Below are 15550 nucleotides of genomic sequence, written 5' to 3' on the forward strand. Positions count from 1 at the left end.
ATAGTAATCACAACCATTACTAAGTCTATGTTCATATATACGTACATAAAATATATAATGAACACACATGTCGTCCTAGGCATGCACAGTACAAACGGAAAGTCTGCGTTTTATGGTGGATTACAGTGTGAAATCTCGCCAAATCCCATACGAATTCGAATGATTTCATACGCACGGCACATCTCATAATTAATATGAATCAGGTACATTTGAACACAGCACACTTCTTTTTTTTTTTTTTTTTTTGCTAGGGGATTTACGTCGTGCCGACACAGATAGGTCTTATGGCGACGATGGGATAGGAAAGGCCTAGGAGTTGGAAGGAAGCGGTCGTGGCCTTAATTAAGGTACAGCCCCAGCATTTTCTTGGTGTGAAAATGGGAAACCACAGAAAACCATTTTCAGGGCTGCCGATAGTGAGATTCGAACCTACTATCTCCCGGATCCAAGCTCACAGCCGCGCGCCTCTACGCGCACGGCCAACTCGCCCGGTGCACACTTCTTCAATGCATATCATAATATAATTCAATACCAACCTACCATTTACCATCACTTGTACTAACATCACAGCCGGTTAATATTCACTTGTCACTCACATATCACTTCGCCTTAAACCCATGAATATAAATTCACGTAACCATTATCATCCATAAATCAACACCAAATACACGACTTACCTGCGTAATATCAATATTTGAGACCATAATATGCAATACCTAACGTAAATATTCTATTATAAGCCATGCCACGAACAACACTTAACCATTAATTCAGTAACCACTTCATAACGTTCACATATGACAACACACATCATAAAACACATCATTATTTTCTTAAATAACTTCGATATAAATGATCTACAAATCATTACACGTCACACGTATTCACAATGCACTGTTCATTCAGGAATAATAATAATATTACCCGATATTGAGACCATCGAGGTCGGTACATCTCAACAAATGATCCCGCACACGCCTGTTAACGTATAAATTTCGACATTCCATACTCGGATATATACTATACACGGATCGCAAAATGTTGAATTACTATAATATTCACCATTACCTAATATGTGTATACTCCATATCAAATCGAAATACTTCAGGACATCTAACACTACGGGGAAATTAGATACTACTACTATAAAAGGAAAGAAAAACCACATGAAAGAACATTGTTTAACTTAAACATATAAAGATTAACTGACTTGTTGACCAGGGCTAAGGTTGCACATGGTCCAGTGTTCCTCCTCGTATCCGCCTTATTACTGCGGTTAGGGCTCACTTTTATATATTAGCCCTCCATCTCGTTATTCTTTCGTGTTTTCCAAACAAACATGTGTTCTTCTCGAGCAGAATATGCCTGTAACAGTCTTGAATAAGATTAACAATCTCATATAATAGTACCGTATATTCTAATGTACAATTCCAATACTTCTGCTTTTCGAGTCTTTTCGTGATATCAACTCGGAAACCTCTTTAATATGTCTCAATACTTATCAGTACGAATCTACTTTATAGTTTTTCATTACGACAGAGACGTGCAACGGAACATTCTAACTTACTACATCTTCTTTTTCTTCTTCATGAAATGTTGTGTTGGGCTCCTTGTGATTTTCGCCCAGTCAATATTCTTAAGGGATTTATATAACACTATATAGATATCTGTATAAATATAAATAAATAAACAAATAGGAGCACTGTATTATACATACGACAGAAAACACAGGGGTCAATTATCATTTCAAGGAATACACTTATTCTAATTACTACCTAGATGTCACCACCACTGTACTTATATAATATCGATATCTTACCATGTGTAACATCTATATATCTGCATTTCCGTTGGTTTCGTTTTGTTAAATAACAAATTACAAAACCTTATAGCACTTAAAATTACCATTGCAGAACTAAAATTGTACAACATTGAGTTTAAAATGTTAACAGAGTCCAGTTCTTCACAATTGTCATTTTTCAATCGCGACATATATGGATAGACACATGTCTCCTCATCACTCCAATCAAAACCCGATCAATTCCTCACATCCTCAGTATACTCCAAAAGGCAGGTATCCCAGCTCCAATCCAAATCAACCTCAAATCCGATAATAATGACCTTCCCCCTCCTACTACTGAAACTACCGACTAGGGATGGCAGTTTAAAAAAAGTACAGATATTTCGTTATATTGAAAACTTATTTTCGATAATCGATATTTATTGCACATAATATATCGGTATATTCAAGCGATATCGATATATCGTAACCCCAGAGTACAAGAGTAACTACAATATCATCACTATCAGACCTCAATGCATATATATATCAATATTGATTTATTCTGCCTGTGCACGCGACTGGTTGGTTGAGTTTATCTTGCTACTGGAATTCGCGGTTTAATTATCCATGGAAATTATCCATCAACGGCTGCTAATTTCAGATGACCACTAGCCTGCACGGTTGCTAGGGTTATGCTATGGCTGGTCCCTGGTCCGACAGCTCTGCACTCCGACCGACCGAGCAGAGGAGTGGCCACAGCTCTGCCATGGCTCTACGCTTAGAGATGGCAAAAAAAAAAAATACCGATATATTGATATTGGATATATTGAAAACTTATTTTCGGTAATCGATGTTTATAACACATAATATATCGGTATATTCAAACGATATCGATATATCGTTAATGATAACCTAAGAGTCCAAGACCAACAACAATATCATCAGACCTCAATGCATATATATCAATATTGGTATTCTGCCTGTGCGTGCGACTGGTTGGTTGAGTTTTTCTTGCTACTGGAATTCGCGGTTTAATTATCCATGGAATATATCCATCAACGGCTGCTAATTTCAGATGAGCACCAGCCTGCACAGTGCTAGGGTTATACTTCCGAAACGCAAATTTTCATTGACCCTCGGCCACAAGATATACTTATGTCAATAGGCGCCAGCAGTCGAGGCATAGACCCTGAATAATTAGCTTTCTGAAAGAACTAAGTACACCTGTGAAAGAGAGTGAAAAAATAGTGTCAGTAATGCTTGATGAAGTCCGTATAAACCTCGTAAATTAGTAGGAATGGCCCAAAATAGTTAAGAATATTATGCAGAATCTACCGTGCAAGTATTTATGGCTTTATCATTGCATTCTGGGAATATAGATATCATTGGTCTTTTTTTCTGGTGAATAACAATAACTCAGACATTTAAAGTATTAGAATTCATGGTTGAATTAGGTTTTGATGTTTTGTACTTTACTGCTGATACCATTTTACACAAAATATTTTGGTCATTATATTTGATTCCCTTAATTATCTTGTTTTTCTTGGAACTGTCGTGGTCCCCGTTTTAAAGAACTTCAATATAATTTCAAATCCTTGTATTATGAAAAAAAATGGATATCGAGATATATCGATATTTTGTTTTGATAGTAGGATAATATCGGCATGTCGATATCGAAGGAAATATGATATTTTAGTACGGTATATCGGAACGTCCCTAGATGTTATCGTTACCTACGAGATAAGTAAAGGCCTCTGCATGCACGGTCTCTTCAAGTACTAAATTGACAGAGTAGCAGCAGTTCAAATAGCGCCGCTGGATGTCAGGTTTTCCCTCTATTCCTCAGCACGATTCCAATTGGCATTACGAAAATAACTTGCAGATAAAAGCACATTACAAACATAAAACATTGCGTTTTGAGTAGGAAAGTGATATTTCTATGACGTTTAATGAAGAAAAATAAATGTACCACCCAGTAATTCAAGATGAGGTAGCATGATTGCAACCGGAAAGTTCACGTCCTAATAAGAATGAAAATACTCCATGGCATATTTTAAAACACTGCAGTATTCACATAGCGTACGTCGATGAATGCAGAGTGGGTCTCGGTCCGCAAGTGGCCACGGCTGGCCCGTGGTCCCACAGTTCTGCACTCCGACCGGCCAACCGAACAGAGGAGGGATGGCCACGGCTCTACCGTGGCTCTTCACCTCTGTATTCGGAAGACGGGACAGGGCTGGACCTCACGGCTGGTCCCCACTGTCGACTGCCCTGAGAATGGTTTTCCGTGGTTTTCCATTCTCCTGCACTAAGGCGAATGCCAGAACAATTCCTAGTATAGGCCACGGCCACTAACCCCCTCACCTTCACCGAGCATCTCCTTCAACGTGACAAATCTCTCGGACTGAGAGACGGCGTCACCGTCTAAGAGGCCCGCCTCCTCCTTCAGGTGAGAAATGAGAACATTTTAATAGTAGTACATAGCCTAGTCTTGCCATGCAAATATGATAGATACCCTGAAGAAAGTGTTGCCATTGATTGCGGCTAGTTTTAGTAGAAATGCTAAAGCATGTGCTTTCAAAATGTTTACTACATAGGCCCTACTACAGACTTCGGGGAAGGTTGCCACATGCTATTCTTCTCGTCACCCCGACATGATATAATTTTGACCCATTTTTCTCGTAGTTCTACATTTGCTCGTGGAAAGAAATGCCACTACCTTTCTGAAGTTTACTGTGGCAGAATGGTACACAGTAATAAACCATTATTTATCACGCGCATTAAACATCCTGTGAATATAATGCTTACAAAAAAACTCTCTCGGCTCTTGCATATTTATCAATATGCACAAAATATTTTCTTAATGTAAATCCTCACCTTGTTTAGTCATTTGACCGGGTCAGGAATGGAACGAATAAGGCTTCATCTAGCGGCGAGGATGGGAACTCTGTCGGCTGCTGAAGCCTGTCGCACTTCTCGGGGCAATGATTAAAGGCTGACAGATGAAATGAAATGATAGTGGAGGGTGTTGCTGGAATGAAAGATGACAGGGAAAACCTGGAATACCTGGAGAATAACCTGTCCTGCCTCCGCTTTGTCCAGCACAAATCTCACATGGAGTGACCGGGATTTGAACCACGAAACCCAGCGGTGAGAGGCCGGCGCGCTGCCACCTGAGTCACGGAGGCTTCTGTTTTCTTAATGTTACGTTTTAATATAAACCATATACTCACTCCAAGCTGAATACACAAATCAACGCCTCTTATAATTAATTTTAAGGCTTATCTCACATAAAAACTCACTGACTTACCTTTTTGCTTCACAGTTTCCTTATACGTCTGTGTTGTTAAACAATGGAGGGCTAACACGAAGTCTAGCGGCGAGTCTGGAACTAGAACGTATTTCACGCTGCGTAAACTGCCATGCGGAGGTCTTACTACTAATCACGTAGGCAACGGTGTTACATATTCCACTGTTTGTATTCGAATTATAATCCAGCCTATCAGAGGCTCAGAGCAATTTATTGATTAAATTGGATATTTCCAGGTTGCAATTCCACTTTCACTAGCACCATCTCTTGAAGAATTATCGGCGTTCTCTAGTGCGGATGTATTTATGAAAATAATAATTCAAAGAAAAACGATACATTTACGGAAAAGCCGATATATTATTCGGTAAATTGAATCAAAATTTCGGTATCGATATACCGATAAATCGGAAGGAAAATATCGGTATTTCGTAAAAACCGATATATCGTTGCCATCCCTACTACCGACTCATGCACCCAAACATTCCCCCCTCTCCCCCCTCCGCCGCAATCCACCAAGATCACACAGACAGACAGGACCGAGGCTGAACTAACCCCAGAAACAGCCTCTAACCCACCCACATGCACTGACACTAACCACAACCCCCCTCACCCCTTAACCTATCTCCGACCCCGGGAATGGGATCCTATCAGTCCCAACACCGAGCACGGATACACTCAGACTAAGAGCAGGAGTAGAAAACCTACTCACAAGTCCAGCAGAACACCAACACACAACACCGCTACAGGAACTCGAAATCGCATCCCCCCCTGACCCACACTCGTAACACAGTGTTTCAACTGTCTAAAACTACATCACTCATGTTATGTTATGTTATGTTATGTTATGTTATGTTATGTTATGTTATGTTATGTTATGTTATGTTATGTTATGTTATGTTATGTTATGTTATGTTATGTTATGTTATGTTATGTTATGTTATGTTATGTTATGTTATGTTATGTTATGTTATGTTATGTTATGTTATGTTATGTTATGTTATGTTATGTTATGTTATGTTATGTTATGTTATGTTATGTTATGTTATGTTATGTTATGTTATGTTATGTTATGTTATGTTATGTTATGTTATGTTATGTTATGTTATGTTATGTTATGTTATGTTATGTTATGTTATGTTATGTTATGTTATGTTATGTTATGTTATGTTATGTTATGTTATGTTATGTTATGTTATGTTATGTTATGTTATGTTATGTTATGTTATGTTATGTTATGTCGGCGATGCCTATCCGAGATTCACCTGAAATGACGTGAGTTCCATTCACCACCGGAATTCTTACTGTCATCCCGCGGTCATGAAACATGGTACTAGCATATAAAGAAGTTCTTTTTTATAGATTTTATGTAATTTTTGAAAATTATTTCATAATTATACTTTTGCATGTTATTAGAAAGGAAAATAAAACGTGGTATACCTATGTTAAATTAACCATGATCACTGAAAGACGTCAAGCTTTAAACTTTACCAGTAGTGGTATCTGGCTCTCGTTGCTCTTATTTTCGCTGCCTACAGTCACACACTAGAGTAAATTTCTCTTTCACTGATGACTCCATACTTGTCATTTTTTGTCATTTCTATACATTAACGATGACAGCTGACATCGCATTACCTCACGCTCCACTATTGGATTAGGAGTCAGGGATCCCACTATCAAATCCCATTGGTGGCACAATCTCTCCTGAATATCATTTATACTGAGAATATCCATATTTATTCCTAGAAAATACTCAGACTACCTTAATTTCAGGTCCTAGCAAACTTTATCTAACCGTGCTCCGTAATGATTACAGTGAAACGCACACACTCGATAGTAGCACGAGCACATTAGAGGTTGATTACCAGAGCCGCGATAGTGAAACGACAACAGAATTCAATTTCTGTATATAAGTACTGTAAGATTTAATGATCAGGTGCATATTCGCTGATGCGAGTTTTTGGGTCAAGTGTTAATAATCTCTGGAGATACGTCAAAGAAAATTAGAAATTTGGCAGAGTTTAACATCATGAAAATAGCTCTCACTCACTTACTCAATCCAAGGCTCTAGAGAGCTTAAAGGGGTTGATGACTTCCGCATATTCCGCTCTGTCCCAGTCTCCGCCAATCTCGGACTTCCAACTGATGTAAATAAGTAGTATGAGTAAAGAAGTGAAATCACTGCGAATTACGTTATACTGTGTAGAGTAGCAAATGAGTTGCAGAACTGTGAACGACCTAGACAATATTGTGAGATGGGCAGCAGACAATGGTACAATGGGAAAATTGCTGAAAAGTCAGGTTGTAAGTTTCACAAAGAGGAAACGTGCTCTCAGTTTTGATGGCGTGATAGTAAACCGTAAGTACATACGTATTAACATAAAATCACATTAACGAAGCCGTAAAGAAAGGTTACAGATTTATTCACTTGGTTATCAGGGTATTTAGGGATAGTAATAAGGATCTCTGTTGTAAGACCACAATTAGAGTATGGTTCCAGTGTATGAGACTCACACCAGGACTTCTCCATACGAGAAACGGAAAAGATCCAAAAGAAAGCGGCACGATTTGTTCTGGTTGATTTCCGACGACAGAGTAGCGTTACTTTGGGCTGGGAAGACTTCGGAGTAAGGAGATGGGTTGCTCGACTAAGTGGTATATTCCGAACTATCAGTGCAGAGATGATGAGGAGTGACATTAGTAGACAAATTATTTTGAGTGGAGCTTTTAAAAGTAGGGAAGATCATAATATGAAGATAAAGCTGGAATTCAGGAGCACAAATAGGGGAAAATATTCATTTACAAGACGAGGAGTAAGGGACTGAAATAATTTATGAAGGTAAATCTATATACCGGTATCTAAAATAACATGTCCTTACTGACTGACTGACTGACTCATCATCGCCGAACCAAAACTACTGGACATAAAGATATGAAATGTTGTGGATACATTTATATTAGAATGTAGGTGCTCACTAAGGGATATTCTGGATATTCTGTCGCTAAGGGGTTGAAAATAGGGGTGAATTGTTTAAATGAGTATATCTATACCTCAAACCTTAAAACTTTACAGATGTAAAAATTGGTATTGGGAATCTCCTTCAAAAATGAACAAACCGTATTTCTGCTTTTGGAAAATCCCCTTATCGGGCATGAAAACAGATGAAAAGGGGTTGAATACCTTTGAAGAGGGTACTTATATCTCAAAAACTGAAGATGTTGCAAACATGGAAATTGGTATTTGGAATCTACTTTAAAAACACGTGTAGATTTCAAATACCAATTTTCACGTCTGTAACATCTTCAGGTTTTGAGATATAAGTATCCTCATATAAAGAATTCCACTCCTTTTTCAGCGACTTCCCCCATTAAGTAGATTTCCCCACCCCGCCAAAAATCCACGAAGGGTGGGAGTGTGAAAGAATTGAAGAATTAGTTGAATTATTTGCATGAGGATACTTCAATAAAAAATAACTAAAGATGTTACAGACGTAAAAATTGGTATTTGGAATCTCCTTTGAAAATAAAGAAACACGCATTTTTGGGAGAAAATCAACTGGGGGGATTAAAAAGGAGTTTAATTCTTTTTATGAAGATACATATACAGCATCTCAAAAACTAAAGATGTTATAGTCGTGACAATTGGTATTGGAAGCTCCTTCATAAATAAAGGAACGCATACTTGTTTATCTTTTTTTGTTTTTGGAAAATTCATTTAAAGAGGGAGGGTGAGAGGAAGTGAAAGAAATGAATTCTTTTTACCTGGATACTTATATTTAAAAATATAAGGATACAGACATGAAAACTGATATTTGGAATATCCTTTAAAAATCAAGAAACACGCATTTTTGGGGGAAATCAACTTCGTGGGGGGTGAAAAAAGAGTTGAATTATTTCTATGAGGATACAAATATCTCAAAAACTGAAGATGTTACAGTCGTGATAATTGGTATTTGGGAGCTCCTTTATAAATAAAGAAACACATTTTTGGCGGGGTGGGGAAATCTACTTAATGGGGGAAGTCGCTGAAAAAGGAGTGGAATTCTTTATATGAGGATACTTATATCTCAAAACCTGAAGATGTTACAGACGTGAAAATTGGTATTTGAAATCTCCTTTTAAAAATAAAGAAACACGCGCTTGTTTGGGGGAGGGAATCAACATAACAGGGGAAGGGTGCGGGAGTGGCTGAAAAACGAGTTGAATTTTTATGAGGATATTTATATATCAAAAACTGAAGATGTTACAGATTTGTAATCCCCTTTAAAAATAAAGAAACATATTTTTTGTTTTTGTAAAATTGAAAAAGCGGGCGAATTTTTAAATGAGTGCTGGTATATCTACAGTAATGTCAAAAACATAACATGTTACAGACGTGAAACTTGGTGTAGGAACATGTATTTTCTTTTTCTTTTCGGGAAAGGCATGTAACGGGGATAATGAAATGGCGTATGGCCTTTAATGCCGGGAGTGTCCGAGGAGATGTTAGGCTCGCTAGATGCAGTTCTTTGTTTTTGACTCCCGTAGGTGACCTGCGCGTCATGATGAGGATGAAATGATGATGAAGACGACACATACACACAGCCCCCGTGCCAGAGAAATTAACCAATGACGGTTAAAATTCCCGACCCTGCCGGGAATCGAACCCGGAACCCCTGAGACCAAAGTCCAGCACCCTAACCATTCAGCCATGGAGCTGGACATAACGCGGTTGAATAGAAGTGAAAAAAGAGTTGAATTATTTCTTACGATGATACCTATATCCCAAAAACGTGAAAATTGGTATTTGTAATCTCCTTTAAAAATAAAGAAACATGTATTTTTTAAATCCTCTTAGGTGGGGGTGGAGGTGGGGGAAGGACTGATAAAGGGGAATTTTATGGGGATACTTATATCTCAGAAACAGAAGATACTACAGATGTGGAAATAGGTATTTGGAATCTCCTTCAAAAATAAAGAAACAAAGACTTTTTGGGGTAAATGAAACTCAGTCTTTCGGTGAGTTTTTATACATTAGGGATTTTCAGATATCTTAGTACAGTACTGAGGAACGATTACATTTAATTACGAAATCCACGAGATCGAAGCTGTGGGTAACTACTAGTGTTCGATAAATGCCCAAGTTTTTAAAAATATATAAAAAAAGCCTGGGTAAACTATTGACGGGGAATTACGTGGGTGATAGCCCTAAATGCAGATGATTTATTTATTTATTTATTTATTTATTTATTTATTTATTTATTTATTTATTTATTTATTTATTTATTTATTTATTTATTTATTTATTTATTTATTTATTTATTTATTTATTTATGTATTTCATGTTTACTAAGCTTGGTAATAAAGAAGAACAAAACGGACAGTTTTACGGAAAATTGCCGGAGATATTCGATGACTTCACTGTTATCGGCGTATCGGAGAGCAACACCTAATACCTTAGCAAAGACAGTTTGCTATCTACAAGTCGAGGGAGTATGACCACGTGAATGACACAACAACAACAAAAAAGGCTACTGTACATCAGGATGTAAAAATAGTCAATCTACACTAAAACTATTTGTTAAATCGGGTTGATACGTAATGTCATGTCATGAATTTTACTTCCAAAATCATGACTCTCTGGTAGAGAATCGAGCCCACAAATCCTTGACGGTGATCCACGTGCTAGGCAGCCGCCTGTAAATAAGCAATGGTTTGCTCTAAACAATACACTGGCGTACTGGGCAGTAAAAACACTTCAACTTCAATATTGAGCGAAAGGTTTGATCCTGCGTCATGTAGCCCGTGTGAACATTATGGACACAGCTGACGGGTGGAGGGAGAGGGCACATCGAGGATTTGTTTTGGAAGTGTGATAGTGATCCCACGCGGGTATCGAACGCGTCATGCGCAGGAGGTCCGATGTCCCCCCGTCCTGAGACACGAACTACTCCCGCTACTGTCAGGTTAAGTGTGGATGGTGGTATCTGTCGTTTTCTTGCTGTATGCCTCGTATTGGTAATGAGGTGGTCAAGATGGACGGAATGTACACCTTACAGCCGATTCATTCCCCACCCACTGACTCCAACTCCATGTACAGCCACGGTAAGTCGTCGCTCTCAATCTTATTAGTTTGTGCACCATGAGCTACACTTTTTTTGTTGTTTTTCTTCTTCTTCCCTCTCCTTCTTACTGCTACATACTTGGATATGGTTTCAGGTAAAAAAGGGTCAATCCTTCTTGATTTGGAAAAGTACTTTCTGTTATCAGATAATCTTGTTCTTCCATTGTCGGATTACCTCATGCTAACTTTCCTCACATATGCCCATTTGAGACCACCATACCACGACGTGATCCCATATCTTCTAATGGTTTAAGAAAATAATCTGTTTTTGTCTCGTAATAAAGACCCTTAAACAGCCATCGCCACAAATGCCATTTTTATTACAAAACATATTATTGATTTAATTAAACTTTACGTTAAGTCATAAATGTGCACGAAATTACAATTTTTAGGCCCTTAACCTGTTTTCAAATTTACTTTCTGCTTCTTCATTTAACATGCAAAGGACATTGTGGTCATCGTTCCCATTATCTTGTTAACTGTGTCAGTTGTATGTCGCATGTTTATTATGACTTGTATATATATTGGCAATTCAGGTAGGAAAGTGTGCAGAGAAGATCAATTTGGAATTGGGATACGATGAACAATAGTTTAAGTATACCTGGCATCGCGATTTAGACACAGACATCTTCTATACAGAAACATACCTTGCACCATGGTCAACGCTTAAGGATACCTTAGTTTCCCCAGTTAGTCACAGTTGCTCTTTTTCAAATATATATATATATATATATATATATATATATATATATGAAATTTTTCTAGTATTCATCCATTTATCCAGATATTTTAACGTAGCCTATTATATGCTATATTTTCACGGCCTTCAGCAAGTCATCGAAGCCCATCTCTCGGCGACAACGCTGACATCTGGTGGAGTACAAGCATATAAAAGGAATTAACTGGTCAGTTGTCACTGAAAACTTATTATATTGAATTTCATATTAGCTGTCTGAACACAGGAAACTTAACAAAAGGTAAGGTTGTATTCTGCCCGAAGGCAGGTTCGACCCTCCGCAGAGGTGTGCCTGAGTGGAGTTCACGAGCGGTAGGGTGACCAGTTCCTTTCCGCTCCTCCATTCTCTTACCCCCCACCAACAGCGCGTGGCAACCCATCCAAATTTTGACCACGCCCAATGTTGCTTAACTTCGGTGATCTCACGGGATCCGGTGTTTCAATACGGCGGCGGCCGTTGGCACTTAATAATGGACAACTAAAAATACATAGGATGTAATTGTCAGACACGGTTGGAGTTTCTTCTGGATGGTTTCCGACAAAAGAATAGGGTTACAAAAATGCTGCAAAGTTTTGGCTGGGAAGAGAATAAGAGAATTTTAAGGCTTCACTCTTAATGGCTATCAAGTTAAATAACACAGGATTAACTAAACTTTAAGAACCATTATTTAAGTGGGAAATATTGTGTTAGATGAAAAATAAGTTTCTTACCACTTCACAAGAAATACAAAATTCAATTCATTCACTACTGATCTACATTTAGGGCAGTCGCCCAGGTGGCAGATACCCTATCTGTTATTTTCCTAGCCTTTTCTTAAATGATTCCAAAGAAATTGGAAGTTTATTGAACACCTCCCTCGGTAAGTAATTCCATTCCCTAACTCCCCTTCCTATAAACGAATATTCACCACAATTTGTCCTTTTGAATTCCAACTTTATCTTCATATTGTGATCTCTCCTACTTTTAAAGACACCACTCAAAATTGTTAGCCTATTAATGTCATTCCATGCCATCTCTCCATTGACAACTCGGAACATACCACTTAGTTGAGCAGCTCGTCTTCTTTCTCCCAAGTCTTCCCAGTCAAAACTTTGCAACATTTTTACAACGCTACTCTTTTGTCGGAAACCATCCAGAACAAATCGAGCTGCTTCTCTTTGGATTTTTCCAGTTCTTGAATCAAGTAATCCTGGTGAGGGTCCCTTACACTGGAACTATTCGCTAGTTGGGATCTTACCAGAGACTTATATGCCTTCTCCTTTAATAATAATAATAATAATAATAATAATAATAATAATAATAATAATAATAATAATAATAATAATAATAATGTTATTTGCTTTACGTCCCACTAACTACTTTTATGGTCTTCGGAGACGCCAAGGTGCCGGAATTTTGTCCCGCAGGAGTTCTTTTACGTGCCAGTAAATCTACCGACACGGAGCTGTCGTATTTGAGCACCTTCAAATACCACCGGACTGAGCCAGGATCGAACCTGCCAAGTTGGGGTTAGAAGGCCAACGCCTTAACCGTCTGAGCCACTCAGCCCGGCACCCTCTCCTTTACATCCTTACTACAACCCCTAAATGCCCTCATAACCATGTGCAGAAATCTGTACCCTTTATTTACAGTCCCATTTATGTGATTACCCCAATGAATATATTTCCTTATATTAACACCTAGGTACTTACAGTGATCCCCACAAGGAACTTTCAGCCCACCAACGCAGTAAGAGTGAGATGAAATTTCCTGTTTTTGAAACTCACAACCTGACTTTTAACCCCCTTCATCATCGTACCATTGACTACTGTCCATCTCACAACGTTACCGAAGTCATTTTGCAGTTGCTCACAATCTTCTAACTTATTCATTACTCTATACAGAATAACATCATCCGCAAAAAACCTTGTCTCTGATTCCACTAATTTACTCAATCACTTATATTAATAAGAAAATATAAAGATCCAATAATACTGCCTTGAGGAATTCCCCTCTTAATTATTACAGGTTCAGATAAAGCTTCGCCTACTCTGATTTTCTAGAAATATAGCAACCCATTCAGTCACTCTTTTGTATAATCCAAATGCACACACTTTTGCTAGTAGTCTCCCATGATCCACCCTGTCAAATGCCTTAGATAGGTCAATCGCTATTCAGTCCATTGTCATCATAGGTAAATTTTAACACTTCTTTAGCATTAGTCACCTCCTCTATCTGAACATTATCCTTGTAACCAACAATCTTTACAAACTGCTGACTGAATACTTCCGATTTTTTAAGATCCTTACATACACACTCCCCTTGTTCATTAATGATTCCTGGAATGTCCTTCTTGGATGCCTTAAAGTACCTATACATACCATTCCATTTTTCACTAAAATTTATATGCCTGCCAGTTATGCTTGCCATCATGTTATCTTTAGCTGACTTCTTTGCTAGATTCAATGTCTTAGTAAGTTCCTTCTATTTCTCCTTAGTTCCATAGTCATTTCTAACTCTATTTCTTTCCAGTCTGCACCTCCTTCTTCCCTACCCCCTTTGATGATGATTATGCTTGTTTAAAGGGGCCTAACATCTAAGGTCATCAGCCCTAACCTTATCACCTTTAAAGATACAAACCAGTTTTCACATTCCTCAACAATTGCTTTTAAATTCTCCCTTAATCCTGCTTTATCAGCCATATGGTACTGCCTAATAAGTCCTACTTTTAAGACTACCATAAAAACATCTTCGTAATCACTAATACAATAACACGCAGTTACCTACACATGGCAGATGCCGCCCACACTCATCGGAGGGTCTGCCTTACAAGGGCTGCACTCGGCTAGAAATAGCCACACGAAATTATATATAATCACTAATACCATCTATTACTTCGGTTCCTCTATAGAGATCATCTGGTTTTACCAGCACCGCGTCGAGAATATTCTTCCCTCTAGCTGCTTCCATCACTTTCGTAATCAACTGTCCTTCCCGTATTAACTAATTTGCCACTTGCTGGTCATGCTTCCTGTCGTTCACATTACCTTCCCAAATGATATTTGGTAAATTGAGATCTCTCGCTACAATCACAATCCTTTCCATGTCATTTCCCACATAGTTGATTTTCTTATCAAATAATTCTGAATCACTGTCAGTGCTACCCTTTCCCGGAACGTCTTCATCTTGAAGGGAAGGTACTGGGGAAGAAAGAAAGAGCCAGAGTTAAGAAACACTACCCGCAAACCATCAGACAACATATGACAAGGTACCTCACGATGAAAAGACAGATAGGAGTGATCACATCGACAGGACATATACTTTACAGTATGAAGAAAGAATAAGAGCGATTAGTCTGTCAACTAGAGATATATTTGGTCCGATAAGACACGTCTGCTGCCTTTATCCTCCTTATAGCTCAACGAAGCCATATACATCATGATCATCTTTTCATTACTTTGGATATTTTGAGGTTTCTACCGATGTATTTTACGAAGTTACTTGGTAGCATTGTAGCAGCTCAACAAGTAATACTGAACCTAGAAGCTTCTTGAGAACGAGGTTCTTTCCTATCAGATGAAGAACATCGTACCTAGCACGGTCTTCCTCTGTTCTTTTTATTTCTTACTAGAAAATGTACC

At 38.2% G+C, this 15550-nt stretch overlaps 1 protein-coding gene across 4 annotated transcripts in view; it reads left to right on the forward strand.

Annotated features, from left to right (window-relative positions):
- Positions 1–15550, forward strand: part of LOC136887089 (band 7 protein AAEL010189) — a 545233-nt gene that overhangs the window by 259413 nt on the left and 270270 nt on the right. The window contains exon 1 of one of the 4 annotated variants that reach the window (XM_068231059.1): positions 11051–11174. The exons of the other annotated variants lie outside the window; for them this stretch is intronic. Within the exon in view, the coding sequence (XP_068087160.1) occupies positions 11075–11174 (100 nt within the window). The 5' untranslated portion in view covers positions 11051–11074. Of the gene's footprint in view, positions 1–11050; positions 11175–15550 lie in introns of those variants that run through there. 4 annotated transcript variants of the gene reach the window in all.

This window comes from Anabrus simplex, chromosome 1, assembly GCF_040414725.1.
Source record: "Anabrus simplex isolate iqAnaSimp1 chromosome 1, ASM4041472v1, whole genome shotgun sequence".
Classification (NCBI taxonomy): domain Eukaryota; kingdom Metazoa; phylum Arthropoda; class Insecta; order Orthoptera; family Tettigoniidae; genus Anabrus; species Anabrus simplex.